Source organism: Sceloporus occidentalis, unplaced genomic scaffold (genome assembly GCF_023333645.1).
Source record: "Sceloporus occidentalis isolate IW3139 unplaced genomic scaffold, rSceOcc1.0.p SCAF_72, whole genome shotgun sequence".
Taxonomy (NCBI): domain Eukaryota; kingdom Metazoa; phylum Chordata; class Lepidosauria; order Squamata; family Phrynosomatidae; genus Sceloporus; species Sceloporus occidentalis.
This window is the reverse complement of record NW_028317052.1, coordinates 619,423-634,368: the sequence shown is the minus strand read 5'-3', so window position 1 is coordinate 634,368 and position 14,946 is coordinate 619,423. Positions and strand designations below refer to the sequence as shown.

Here is a 14,946-nt window from a genome sequence, read left to right as displayed (position 1 = left end):
GGGGATTTAAGGTTGGGGATTAGCAAGACAAATGTAAGGCTATTTTTTTACACTAACATTAACTTTTTCAGCAATTTGAGCGACATTAGCTCGTTTGTTGGATTTGACCACACGGGCCAGCCTTCGCCCCCCACGTGCATCAGTGAGCCTTGACTGCCTATGACTTGGTCACTGGTTCACTGATTTTCCTTCCTTGAACCACTGACCACTGTAGACTGGGAACACCACACAAGAGCTGCCCTGACCCAGTCATCTAGCCATCAGAATTTGACACCTTGTCAAAGTCACGCTTTACACTTCCCCATTTTTCCTGCTTTTAACACGTCAACTTTGAGGACAAAACGTTCACTTGCTGCCTAATATATCCCCCCTACTGATAGTTACCATGATAACAAGATTATAAGTGTTATCATAATGTTATGGCTGATCGGGTATATGTTATCGTTTTTTTTATATATATATATATATATATATATATATATATATATATATATATATATATATGTGTGTGTGTTCAAATAAAGTTGACAATAAATGAATCATATAAAATCAATGTGGGATTGCAGTGGACATGGCAGGCAAATCCAAATAATAGTGTAGAAGCCATAGAATAACCTGGAAATCACAGAATATCACTAGTTCATATAATGCATTAAAAGATTATCAGCATACTAAAAATAAGTAATTTAATTAAATAACATAGTTATGCAGAAGCCAGTTACATCAACTTACAGGTACAGATGAACTTCATTGGACACAGACACAGATACTACTAAGAGTCTATACTATACTATACTATACTATACTATAAGGCGCCTTAAAAGCCAAGCTTGCTTTCACGAGGCATTACTTTAATGTTAATTTTAAGCCAGGTAAAAGGGAAATCCCTGATCTCCCCAACCTGTCGTGCTTCTCGAGAAGAAGATACCCCCCGGTTAAGGCATCAAAGTGGCTGCATGGGCTGCCCAATACTAAGACCATCCCTTCTGGCCTCTGGGTGCAGTGCACACCTCACATCCACCTTAGCACAACCCTGTACCCAAGATTTGGCACTGAGATGTGGGTTATGCTTCACATAAATAAGAGACCCTACTCAAGGTCAGTCCTAGGAGGTGGCTAAGGATGTTGCCCTGGCAGCAACTACCATAACTTTACTACTTTCTGCCGTTCCAGTGTATTTTTTTGTTTCACTTTCCAGTATTTAGTATATTTAGTATTTATATAGTATATATATAGTATTTAGTATACTCCCCAGCTTTAGAAGAATGCTTCTGGTTTGTTTTGGGGGTTTTTTTCTTAAGTTTTGTATATGCAAGTAAGCAGCAATGTTGCACCTGGTCTATGTAATTAAGTGCATTTAAGATAACCCTACAGAGAACAATTTTATGGAAAATAAACACTAATTATCCAAAGTTGGTCATCCGTAATAATGTTGGTTTGTAATTTTCTCCTTGATGTACAAAGCAGAACAAATTAAACTTCTTAACCATGCCCCATTGCTTGGAGTAAACTCTTCCGTGGTAAGACATGACAAAATAATTCCTTATTCCTTGGCTGCTGTTGAATGGTTTTGTGCCAAGTGGCACCAGTCACGTTATGCATGCAGATCACTGTGTGGCTCCCATTTATGAACGTTCAGTCCAAGGGTAGAATTCCATAGATCTCCAATTCTTAAACCACAACTCCCATTCCCATTATCTAGTGAAATACAGGCTGAGGATATTGGATGTTAAAGCCGAGAATCAACACTGATTTAATCCTTTCAGCATGAATGGGATAGATCCAGCAGTGTAAAGGATGCTTGAGGGTTATGCAATTGACAGCGACTAACTGGAGGCACAAGCCACCTGCTTTTGGGATCAATCACCTGCTGCTGGTACTAAAAAAACATGTGATGTAATTCAATGTTACAAACATGCAAACGCTGAAAGGAAAACTAGATAAAGAGCTGACTATTAATCCAGATATTGCATGCCAAATAAGCCCAATACAGCTTAGTATGATCCATTTCTTGCTTGTTTTGACCATTGTAATTCTGAATTTTATAACAAAAAAATCATCCAGTATATTATCTCAAATGTTTTAGGGCTTCTTGAAGGTTTTTTTTTTTTTACCAAATATGTTTCGTATTTATGAAGATCGGTTCTAGACAAAGAGTGTGGTCATTAACAAGATTGTTTCCATAGTTTCTAGTCTACATATAACTGACCCCAGAATTGCTTTATATCAATATTGACAATATTCAATTCCATCAAGTGCCAAGACCTTTACTGCAAATTTCTGGCAACCAAGTGATTTAAGTGGTCTCACCGCTGCAGTGACATCACAGAAAATCACATCTGTCACAGACTAGAATACAGAAATTTAGAAATTCTTCATTTACCATCTAAAACGGAGTTTGGCAACTGGTATCATCCGGATGTGGCTGGACTTTAACATCCATCAACCGCAGTTAGCTGGTGGACCATTTGTGTGTGTCATTTAGTTAAAATATGCTGCATCTATATCAATTGTGTCTTTTGATAGGACAGAAACTTGCATTTTACACATGCATAATTATATATATATATATATATATATATATATATATATATGTGTGTGTGTGTGTATTATGCACATTGTGTATATATAAATATATATATATATTTTTGGAATCTATATATTTATATATATATATATATATATAAACACGTGTGTATATACACATTGATCGATAGTGGGCATATAGATGATAAAGATAAATAAAATAATGTTTATGCTTCTCTGGCTTCTAGCTCTTTTATCTCTTGTAAGCCAATTATCGAAACACACCTTTAATTTTTGACTTTCATGGGAGGATTTTTTCTTGAGGTATACTAAACACAATAAAGATATATATATTCAGAGTACTATTACGTACTTTGTTTTATGAAAACAAACTTAATTGGACATTTGCCAAGTTGCATGTATATATCTATATATATCTATATATATCTATATCTATATATATCTATATATATCTATCTATATATATATATATAGTTATGATTGTTCATCACCTTCAAGCATGTACTGGGCTTCCTGCTAGCGCTACACAAATGTCCTATTAATTCTTTGTTAACAAGCTTGCAGTCCGTTATGGAATATAAATTTGCTACGGCAGACCATGCTGGTAAATGTCTGTATATATCACATACATTATATCATGCATTAAGAGTTGCTACTGGACTGCAATGTGTCATTACCTATGGGTTCCAACAGAAAATACAAATATCACCTTAGAAGGAAGAGGTAAAGTGTATGGATTATTTGTTTTTCATGAATGAAGTAAATTCCATTACTATTATTGTTGTATAATGTGAATTGGATGGATAATTCAAATTACAATTGGCAGCCACTGGTACAACAAGAGTCCAGGGCAATGGCTATACAGCCAAACCTTATGAATGAAAGCTTTTTTGCCCCTGATCTTTGAAAATATCACCAAACAAGACTGGTAATATTTCTAACACATTATTATTTATTGCGCCAACATATTCCATAGAGCTGTATACTTATTTTTGACAGTTGGTATGCCATACCTTCATTTCAGCTTTTACTTGCATTTTATAGAAAAAAGCATTATATTTTTAGACTGTCTGAGACAGGATCTGCCTATACAGCTCTGCACTATTTCTTTGTGAATTCTATGTTATGGATTATAACAGAACTTTCAGCCACATGCAAGTCACTAGCATTCTATAGCAATCTTTATCCTCAGTAATATTTTCAAACGTGTCAATGAAACTATAAACACACTCTTTACAGGACACAAAATATATTCCCCCAATGGGTTTAGACAGTGATCACTATGTAGAGAATCATAGTTACAGGGAACTGTCTTCCAGCCCTAAGATGTTGAGACCACTTAAGAAAACCAGTTCTAAATTTAGGTAATTATGTTACTGCTTTCAACATCTGTTGCAAAATTTAGATAAAGGCACATAGAAAGGCAATGTAAAGTCTTAGACCTTAATCTGCCCCTCATTTTTTTAATTCAAGAGCCATATACCCACCCCATTCATGTTTAAATTCCTTCCCTGTTCTGTCTTCTACCACTACTTCTGGGAGGCTGTTTCACTTATCTACCATATTCTCAGTAAAGTAAAACTTCTTTACTATTACACCCCAGAATCTCTAGTTTTATATTATGACCTCTTGTTTGTAAACATCCAATCCATACTTTGCTAAATCTATTTATGTATTTAAGTGTTTCCAACATTCTGTAACACTCTTTAACAAACCAAGACAGTAGAAGGTAAAGGAGCATCAGCAAGGTGCGCGCAATGATTGTTAACCCTTTCCCTGCCGTGTTGTGCACACTGCTGTTAACCCTTTCCCCGCCACATTGTGCACACTGCTGCTTGCAGGTAACTTTTAGCAGCTGTTGCAGTTTCCCTTGGGGTTTAAAGCGCTTTACATACCTGTCAGCCGAAAGGGCTGTCAATGTGAAGACAGACACCCCCACCGAGGTGAGCTGGATGAAGGGGATAAGCTTGCAACCCACTCGTCCAAAGAGCCATTTATCTGCCAGGTACCTGCTGGCGTCCACTGGGGCACAAGTCACAAGGAGTAGCAGATCTCCCAAAGCCAGACTAGAGATGAACAGATTGGGGACATTTCTCATAGACTTCACAGTGCAAAATATCTTAATCAGAGTGACATTCCCAATGAGCCCGATGAGGATAATGATCCCATACACTGGGGCTATAGCATACGTGACTCCGGGGTAAAACCAATCTTCAGATGAATGGTTAGAGCTTTGATTCATACAGGAGCTGGCCAGAGCAAAGTTATCTGATTCAAAGTCAAGCAGAAAGCAGTTTTCCGGACTCATGGTTTGTCTCTTTTGACTTGTGTTTAAATGCACGGGAAATATTTTGCTTAATATGCCTTGCAATTGACCTTCAGCTCTTCATCTTCTCAATATCTTCACATTATTTTTCTTATATGGATCTTCTGTGCTGTTGAGTTTTTAAAGCATATATTAGTCAGCTGATGTTTCCTTACCCGCATCCCAAATGATTCCTTATTGTAAAAGCACTACACAGCCAGATCCACGTTTAGTTCTATGTTCACTTCCAGTGCATTCACTGAGATGTATCTCCCCACTACTGTCCTCCTAAATTGGGTCCATGCTTGTGTTGTTGCTTGAATTTAAAAGTGGAAGAATTTGTAGTTATTTTGAACCCTTGTGATCTTCCTAGACACAATCCTGGGAATGTCATCTGTTCACCTTCTTGCACAAGACAACTGTAGCACAGCTAAGTAGCAGGGAAAGTGTTCTGGATCTCTACTGCAGCAAGACTGAGGCTTCTAATGACAAATGAAGCCATCTGCTGGCCAAATGCAGCATCACTGGTAGCAAGGACTTCAATCAATATAACCATGTCTTCCCTTCCTGCTTGTTACAGGGAAATGTTCCTTGGAGCCAGACAGAGAACTGTCATGGGAGGAAAATCACAACTTCTTACGTCACTGACATCTGCAGGAGTTGATTTTCTTAACATTAGAAAATCAACCATGTGCAGTCCATAGTAGAGATGGCCATGTTCAGAATTAATTCAACAGTTCTCATTTTGTTTCAAAATACATTAAAGTGAAATATATGCTAAGGTTCTCCCTTTTCCCCACTGATAGGGACCCCCTTACTTTATGGGGCTCTAAACAGCTTTATGGTCTGCTTATATGTGTTATTTTAGTAGACTGCTAAATTCGTTCTTACATAATACATGTATATTGCACCACTTATTATTTGTGTGTGTATATATACCGGTATATATATATATATATTATTTGTTGCAATATCTACTGTCTATTGATAAAATATATAGTTATATTCTGTTAGACTATAGTAGTCACCACAGCTGTCTATACATAAGGAGGCAACACCTACATATGCAGTAGATGGGTGTACAGCTGGATATGCTAACGGTCAAACTGGACTGATGAATTGGCTTATTGGTGGTAAAATGTACCCATCTCTTTGATGTATCTGCAAAGTACTATTTGTCAGTTTAGCAGATCCGGGGGCGCAGCAGAACTTCTGCCACTCTCATAGCTGGGAACTCTCCAGGCCTGACCCAGAGTCTCCGAGTGAACTGTTGCTTCCCCATGCCTCTGAGTTACTCTCAGGTTTCTCAAGGAAGAGGAGCAGCATTTAGCCACACCTACTTCCTGACCAATTCCCCACCCACCCCAACTAACTTAATGCTATCTGGGTTTAGCCCTGCCTATTTTGTGGCTACTGGCTAGTCCTGCGCATTTGTGAAGCTGCACGTAGTTTCCCTGGGAAGCTCTTAGATATGGCCACCCAATGGGAGGTGGGGGTGTAGAGCACCCTGTTGGGTGATGAGGCTTTCTATGAGCCACAATCTCTATTCTGGAAAGAAACCATCTGTTTCCCTCCATTATTAGTCCATCAAATCATACTAATACATAGGAAACCAGTGCAGATGACAAGCAGATGCACAAGCAATCTAACAACAGCCAGCTGTTATATGCAATGTCTTTTTTCCCTGCAGACATTCCAAAAATCACAAGCTAGTACTGATATATCATAACACTAACAGCTTATACAGGTATTAAGAGGTATACCAAACTGATCAATTAAGCATTCACAAGGAATTTTGAAAAGTCTTTTTTTTTCTAATGACATTTACTTCACTTTTACAAATCAAACATTTATTAAATTGCAATATGTGGAAATGTGATGCTGCTAATAGCTATTCTGTTTGAAAGGGTTCTCACCTATGTCAGAAAGAATTTGTGGTTTTTCATTTATATTTATTGATTCATTTCATTCATAATATAATATATTTCATAATTTCATTAATTGGGCCAAAATTATTTGGACACATTTTTCATTTCGTTTCCTGCCCTCTCAGTTTGTACGAAATTTGCCCAAAGCTCTGTTCTTTTCTTGCCCCTTCTTGTTCTTCTGTCTTCTTTCTTTTTACCCTTCTCAATAAACCAGGGCCCTCAATGCACTCAAACAGCAGACAGCGAATGTCCAAAAATGAGGAGGGACCCTTAAAGAAACAAATTAAGACCTGATCTAAAGTTCCCGGGTATGCTGGGTATCAGCATACCTCGGAACTTTCTAAATGAGCTTACTTTGAAATATTAATTATTAATAGACCATTGTGAAGATTCTATGCAGTGACTCACAAAATGTATTAATGGCATTGATCTAATAGCAGTCCTCATGGAAAACACTGACTTGTCATTATTTAAAGATAAACTTAATTGAATCAGATGCATTCAAGCAGGTATATCAATCATAACATACTGCAGCCTTTTATATAAACACAGCATTATAGATTATGAATGATTTGGTGACTTTGAAAATATGCCTCTTAACCCTGATACTGGGGCAAAAGCCATGAGACTTCCCAGGTTCACATATCTTAGCATGGTCAGACCCCTGGGCTACTCCATGTATGTTGGGGTATTCAAACTGTGCAGATGTACTGGCGTTTACACCAAGCTCCATTACACTGAACCTGTTAGCATGGAGCCACCAATGTCTTTAGACAGCCTGATGTCCAGTGCATCAATGTGAAGATCCCCCACACTTGTGCACAATGCTAAATATACTTTTTTGTGGCTGTAATAATACATCTGTAGGGTCCTTGAAAGCTTAACATAAAGGAAGGAGTGAACAGCCTTTTTCAACATGAGTGGCTCTGGGGCACGTTGTCCCCTTGTTGGTTTGTGTGTTCCTGTGTTTCCTCATGTGTCCATGTATCCAGTGTTCTCTAAATGCTCTCCAATGTCTCCTCAAGAAATCAAAAACTGTGGGAAACACTGTAACATGCTTACATCAGAGTGGGAGTGCAGTGGCTTTGCATTGACATACTGTAAATGTTAATTACATAGTTCACTTATGTCCAGATGAGGTACATCTAGCCTAATCTATATGCTTCATAAATTTAACATATATTTATTAAACAACTTAAGCAATATTTCAGTTTTCTTCAGCTGTTACATTATTCGATCGGTTGGCTGGCGTAACTTGTATGTCTTTATCTTTTGTTTGAGATTAAACTGATTTTATGTTTATACTCAAAAAGGCAAAAGCGTCTGTGCATGTCACAACAACAGCAACGACTTTTACTGAGCCGTAGACCCAATTTATGAAATAAACATCATCCACATCATTTTCTTTCTTTATCAAAGATGTTTACTTTGATTTCATGCTTCGCATCTCCACATGCACTCGCCCTACCTCTCAAAAAAATAGTGCTGTGTTCACTAAAAACTGGAAACCTCTTGGATCCTCTAAAAGAAGCAGTGTTAAAAGACTCAGGCTGCATGGCAAATTGCAGACCAGTATCCAACCTTCCATTTTTGGGGACAGTCATTGAAAAGGTAGTGGCCACACAACTGGAAGCCCATCTATCAAGCTGTAACATATCTGATCCTTTTCAGTCAGGTTTCAGATGTTGCCACTGTACAGAAACAGCGCTAGTCTGAGTGCTAAATGATCTCCTTATGGCCAGAGATAAAAGTGATTACTGCATCCTAAACCTCTTGGATCTTTCATCTGCATTTGACACCGTTGACCAAAGAATTGTAATAGAGTGACATCTGTGATCTAGGAAGCACAGTCCTTAACTTGTTTAAATATTTTTTTTATTGTAGATCACAGACAGTAACATCCAGATCATGCTCATTGGATTCAACAGAATAAGCCTGCAGAGTTCTACACATTTCCATCTTGTCTCCCATAAGATTCACAATTTACTTGCTACCACTGGGAGACATCATTAGGTGACACGGCTTAAGATGCCATTGCTACACAGATGACACACAACTCTACTGCTCATTTGCACCAGATACTAAAGACCAGACATACCTCATCAATCGTTGCTTAGCAGACCTCATAGAGTGGATGAATGCTAGCAGACTAAAAGTGAACCCAAAACTCTTGGTGAGGGGACCCTGTGCAACAAGAATACCTGATGATCACCCAACTGGCCTGGAACTGCTAAGATCAACAGTGGTATGAAATCTTGCAGTGCTGATTGCATCAGACTGTCATTTAAAAAGCACATTTCTTCCATAATAAAATCTGCCTTTTTTCCTCTGAGAAACATAGCCAGGATGTGACACCCGATTTCACCAGATGATATGCCAGCTTTAATCCATGCATGTGTCCTCTTGTCTAGAATACAGTAACACACTTTACCTTGGACCTACTAGAAAAAGAACTCCAATGTCTACAGACAAAATACAGCAGCCAGACTAGTGACTCGTTCATGTCACATAAACCCCATTCTCCACATCCTGCAATGGCTTCCAATTAAATGGGGAACGATCTTTAATATTTATCCTTCTTACCTTCAAAGCCTTCAACAATCAAGGACCAAAGTACACCCTATATTCCCTCTTGCTCTCTTTGATCAGCCAACGGATCCCTCCTGGACAAAATCAGGTTCCTTGGCATTTAGCCACGCTGCTCCCACACTCTGGAACTCTTTATCACGCTCAGTGAGTCACCATCATTCCAAACCTTGCAAAAAAATCTAAAGAGTCACCTCTTTTATCAGGCACTCAGTCATCTCATCTGACCATCAGAAACCCTTGACCTACTGTATTTGTCTGTTTATGTTTGTTAAGTGCTTTGAGTCTCACGGGGAGAAAAGCACTATAAAAAATATTATTAAATTACTATACTCCACAGCAGAATGAAATAAAATGTTGATGTTAAATTTGACCATTTTCTTGAACCTGTCAATAGTACTAAGTCAATAGTATGCTTAAAAAAGCATAAACAATTTAGCTTATATATGTGTTGCCTATATGTTCTCTCTCTTGAATAAATGTAAAATTATGTAAAATATTATATATATTATGACTATTAATAATGTATATACATTATCCTTTTTAGCAGGGCACAGTTGGCATAACTTAGTCTTCCTATCTAACAATAATAATGTATTCTGTGGCATATTTTTTGTTGTTGTTAAGATAAATTAATATAAATATAATATAAAACAAAGCAGCTTGTAAAGGTGGACGAGCCCCGATATTTTTGGAATCTAAATTTCAGAAAAACACAGGATACAGTTTTGGCACACGGTGGCAAACAAATACGATTTTTGGAAATAATGGGGAAGACTGAGCCAGGAAAAAAAACGTTTGGAGACGTTTTGGAGTCAGGAAGGAATTCTTTGCCTCTTTTAAACAATGTAAAAAGTGCATTCTATTGGATGAACGTGCAGAACATTATTTATTTATATTTTGTCACTAGTCACCTATGTCCTTAAAGTGAAATCACTTGTTGAACTAGCCTTATGTATATTTACTATCGGAGTAGCTATCTTAACTTTCATTTTCTGGGTCTGCATGATTATTCCTCCGGATTTAGTCCTCCCCCTCTTTTTAAGTTTATGATTCTGAAGGTTTAGTTACGTGAAACACTTTGAAGCCGTCAACTCCCTTTTAACGACAGTGTTTAATAAATTTGCCGATATTTTAGTTATTCTCATATTGACTTTTTTTTTATTTCAACAATTGTGAATTTGGAAGGCTTAGTTTCCGGATACATTTGCATCATGTTTACTTTTCTTTGTAATATACAACTTTTATTGATTTTTGTCTTCTGCGAATCTAATAATAACAGGAAAACATATCCTTAAATGATAGCAATACTACGCAATATTTAAGCTTTAACCACAAAGAGGGATCACAATGAATATGTAACAGTGATTTTAATGCGTACTTAAAATAACCCAGGAGTTGTCTTTTACATGTGACAATAGGGAAAGGCAGACAGGAGATTAATTATAAGCAATAAATGTATGTGTTTATATGCACATTACAAAGTCTTTGCACAGAGGGCAGTGTGAGTGGGAGAAAAGGAAGTCATCTGTCACTGATTATTTGCAATCCAGGAAGCTACTGCTCCTGAGAGAAATGATGGCTGTTATAATTGCTGTCACTATTCTTATGTAGTACCAAACACGTATGTTACATGTGGTTTCTTATCTATCAATGTTGCCATGATCTACGATACCAGTCATAACGGAAATTTACCCTTTACATTCTCATCTAGGTAGGAATGTTAAGAAAGCACGGCAGTAAGAACTTAACTTCGTGTAAGTCAACATGATTGTGAGCTTTTGAGCATTGTTTAGGCCATTTTTGGAGGAATCTAGAAATCACATACATAGTGAAAAGTAGGTGACACAGGTGTCATAAGGTAGCTGCTACATGTAAACATTGGCAGATCTGGGGGAGGTGGTGTAACAGGGCAATTGTAACCACCCCTCGAGATAGGGGGTGTGCTCCGGTAGTAAGGAGAAAAAGGTAAGTGCTGACACTCAGACTTACCTCTTTATCCTCCTAATTTCCAGGGGGAGGCAGGGTAAGTGAGTTGCTTGCATGTCTGTCTGGGTATATACGTGTGTGTGTGAGGGGTGTATGTTAGTGTTAGTATGTGAACAGGTGTCTTTGTCTGGGTTTGTTTGTGTGTATGTATGGGTATGTGATCATATTAGCGTGTGAACATGTGTCTTTGAGTATGTTAGTGTGAGTGTCTGGGTATGTTAGTGTGTCGGGGTGAGTATGTTAGTTTGCAAACATGTCTTTAATTGGGTATGTTAGCTTGTGTGTCTGGATATGTGTCTCTGTCTGGGTATTGGAACATGGGTATGTTAGTGTAGGTATCTGGCAGGGCCAGCCCTAGACATTGAGCTGCCTGGAACCAAGGCCACCCTAACCACCAAAACCACGCCCACATCCAGTATGTTATTCTCTCATGTTTTCTTACACTCTCACTCATGCTCTCTCACACTCTCATTCACACTCTCAGTGTCTTCCTCCCTTTTTTGCTGACTGCCTCTGTGTCCCTGTCTCTTTTCCCATGGCTCCACTTCTTATCTTGACTCTTCTTGTTCTTCTGCCTTCTGAACATCTCCTCCTGGATTTGCAAAAATTCTGTAAATTTGTAATTTGTACGAATCCAAATGCTCAAGCCTAAAGCCTTCATTAAAAAGGGAATACGAACTAAAAGCATAGCTTAAAAATGAAAAGTACCTGGAAGTATTACTCTTAACAATGAAACCGAGTATTTAAAACAGACTTAAAAGAACATTAAAGGCTCTGACTCTTCAGCACTTTAATGCTCCCTAACCTTCATCTACCCTTACTATAGTCCTGTTGTGATTCTGAAAGGTTCTTTCTTGCACACTAAATTGTAGTATCTCTTCTAACATTCAAGTTAACAGAATTTGCATACACAATATTCATAGAAACATAGACTTTAACGCAGATAAGGCAATTCTGCCCATCTAGTCCGCCAATTATTCCTGATGTAAAGACTCAAACCTTAATCAGTTCTTGGACTCGTCTTAGATTCAGGATAGCTTTGTGTCTATCCCATGCATGTTCCCTCTCAGTATTAGCCTCTACCACTTCAGCTAGGAGGCTTATTTACCACCTTCCTGGCAGCAATTGTTGGATAGTTGCATGCAAATAAATATTTCATTTAAAAAAATGCAAAGTTTGCAAGTAAGCAGAACATTTCATTTCACTAGGAGCTTCTGTTGCAAGGACTAAGCAGGTCTGGAATAATGCATATGTGACAGGGGAGAAATAGTAGACAATTTCTCTTACTTAGCTGTGCAACCCACCACAAGTGCAGGACTTGGTGAGTGTACCAACATTGTAACATTGACTGCTTTTTAATGTTATTTCAGTCTGAAATGTATGCAGTAAAAATTATGGAATACAGAACACTGCAACGTAGCCTTAGTACATTTTGAATTAGGAAAACCAGAAATCAGCGACATTAAAGAGCAACCAAAAATCACAAAGAAGGCACGCAGGATGATTTACTAACAAAGGAACACACGAACACAAGGCTCAGCCTCCATCTCTAGGAACAGTAAGTTAGAATAGATGACAAACAAGCATCAGGCCAATAAGCATTTATATAGCTAAGACCTTGAAACTGGTGCTTGAGAAAAGTAGATATCAGAGGCGCATACGAGAATGCGGTGGTAGCCCACATTCATAATATGGAGGCACTGAGCAGAGGTGTCAAGATGCAGAGGGAATAATGGAATTTCTATTTCTTAAATAGACGGCCATATGATATGAGATTGCTATTATATGGAAGCACATTTTCTTCTATAGTTTAGCTCTTAAATAACAATGTCTTGCTGTGTAGTGGACAACATTCTGTGTGACAAAACCATTGAGATGCGTTGTTTGTAGAGATACTCTTTACAATTTTATAATGTGCTTTGAGTATTTTTGTTATGAATTAGAAATTGGAAAAACACAACATAAACCATAGAATAATAAGAAAGGTACATGACTCCTGTTGCGGGCATTTTTACTTTACACCCCATTGCCACAGGTATACTTTCTCTGCCCCCCCCAACCCAGCTGCAGGTATACTCACAGCACACATGTCCCCATACCCCCACTGCGGGGATACTCTATCTGCAGCCACCGTCCTTTAGCTCCATGCTCTCTTTGGCTGACTATACTGCACTCACCGATGCAATAGCACTTCTTGGCATCTGTTATGTAAGAGAAAGAAAACCTGCTGCATCACAGGACCAAAATCTGCTTAGTGATACCGCTCCAAAATCAATATTGTCCCTTGTGAAATGGGACAGTTGTGAGGTATGATGTGGGATTTGGGAAGTGTGCAGGGGCAATATTTTTAAACCAGAATTTCTTGCACTGGTATACTTGCTTGTCAGGAATAAAACACATCTCTGTACCACTGCTAAATCGAACTACAGAGCACTCTATGCCAATGAATATTCTAGCAGCCCCTGGGAATAATGCCACACAGACCACATAGATGCTGTATTGCAGAGACTGTGCAAGTGAATAGGCTTTATGCCTTGTTTAAGTCAACAGGATTCTCAGGTCCCTCTGTTCTGACGTCCCAAGTGCATTGTTTTACATTTATCAACATTAAACTGCAGCTGGCATACTCCCTATTAGCTTTTCCCATTCAATAGAAAACTAGTACTGAGTGTAGTTAAACATGCTAAACAAGCACTAAAGATCTTCCTGCAATTACATAGAATTTACTGCTTAGTATGTACTATTGGCTTTAAATAAAGCTTAACACTTCGGATGTTCAGTTTCAAAAATATGAAATGAATCAATTTTTCATCTGTGTACATATTCAGTTTAAGCTATAATTTATTTAAATAGAGTCATAAATAAATCAACTATAATTACAACAAAACTCTATCTGTAGATGTACGGAAAAAAAAATAATGTAATCTTTACATACATACATATGACATAATTATTGGCATTTAATATAACATAATATAATATGCGCTTAACGACAAGATTGAACAGAAATGTATATCCCCTCAAGACATTCCTCTCAACAGCCATAAAACTCCAAGGGATATTGACTGATTACATTTCTAAAACATGTTAGCTTCCCTTCTCTGTTTCCAATATACAATATAAAGTTTCATTTGCTTGGTAAATAAAATATTAAACAATATTAAAAAGAGGTAAAGAAAGCCCCAACAATGTCTCCATGCAGAAAAGAAAACACTCAGAATTCTAATACTGTTTGCCTCCTGGGTCTCTTGGTGGGCTCTGTATAAAGTATTATTGAATCATCGAGACATCATTGAAGTCGCTTCATCCATCGAATTATGCATTATGCAGGGACAGCTCAGCCCTTCTAACTAGAAAACACTGTCAATGTTAGCCCTTCCTAATGAATAGCAAAGTGAGGAAGACCAAACTACAATTTTCCTTTAAACTCACCTTCCATATGTCCCTTTTGTGAATAAATACTATTGTTTTCACTTCATAATTTTCCAAGCATTAACCAAGAACTAACCTAAAGTGTACTGAATTTGTAAAAACTGCCAGCAATGCAAAGCTGTCTTCAGGTCAACAGGAATTTCTGAATCAACCCAAAAG

The 14,946-nt window shown here is 37.8% G+C and overlaps 1 protein-coding gene across 1 annotated transcript in view; it reads right to left on the bottom strand.

Moving 5' to 3' along the window:
* LOC149286052 (gastrin-releasing peptide receptor-like) overlaps positions 1-4,855 on the bottom strand; it is a 38,226-nt gene extending 33,371 nt beyond the window's left edge. Inside the window, exon 1 of the mRNA XM_089494480.1 lies at positions 4,443-4,855. Within this exon, the coding sequence (XP_089350606.1) occupies positions 4,443-4,855 (413 nt within the window). The remainder of the gene's footprint in view (positions 1-4,442) is intronic.
* Between the last annotated feature and the right edge of the window lie 10,091 nt (positions 4,856-14,946).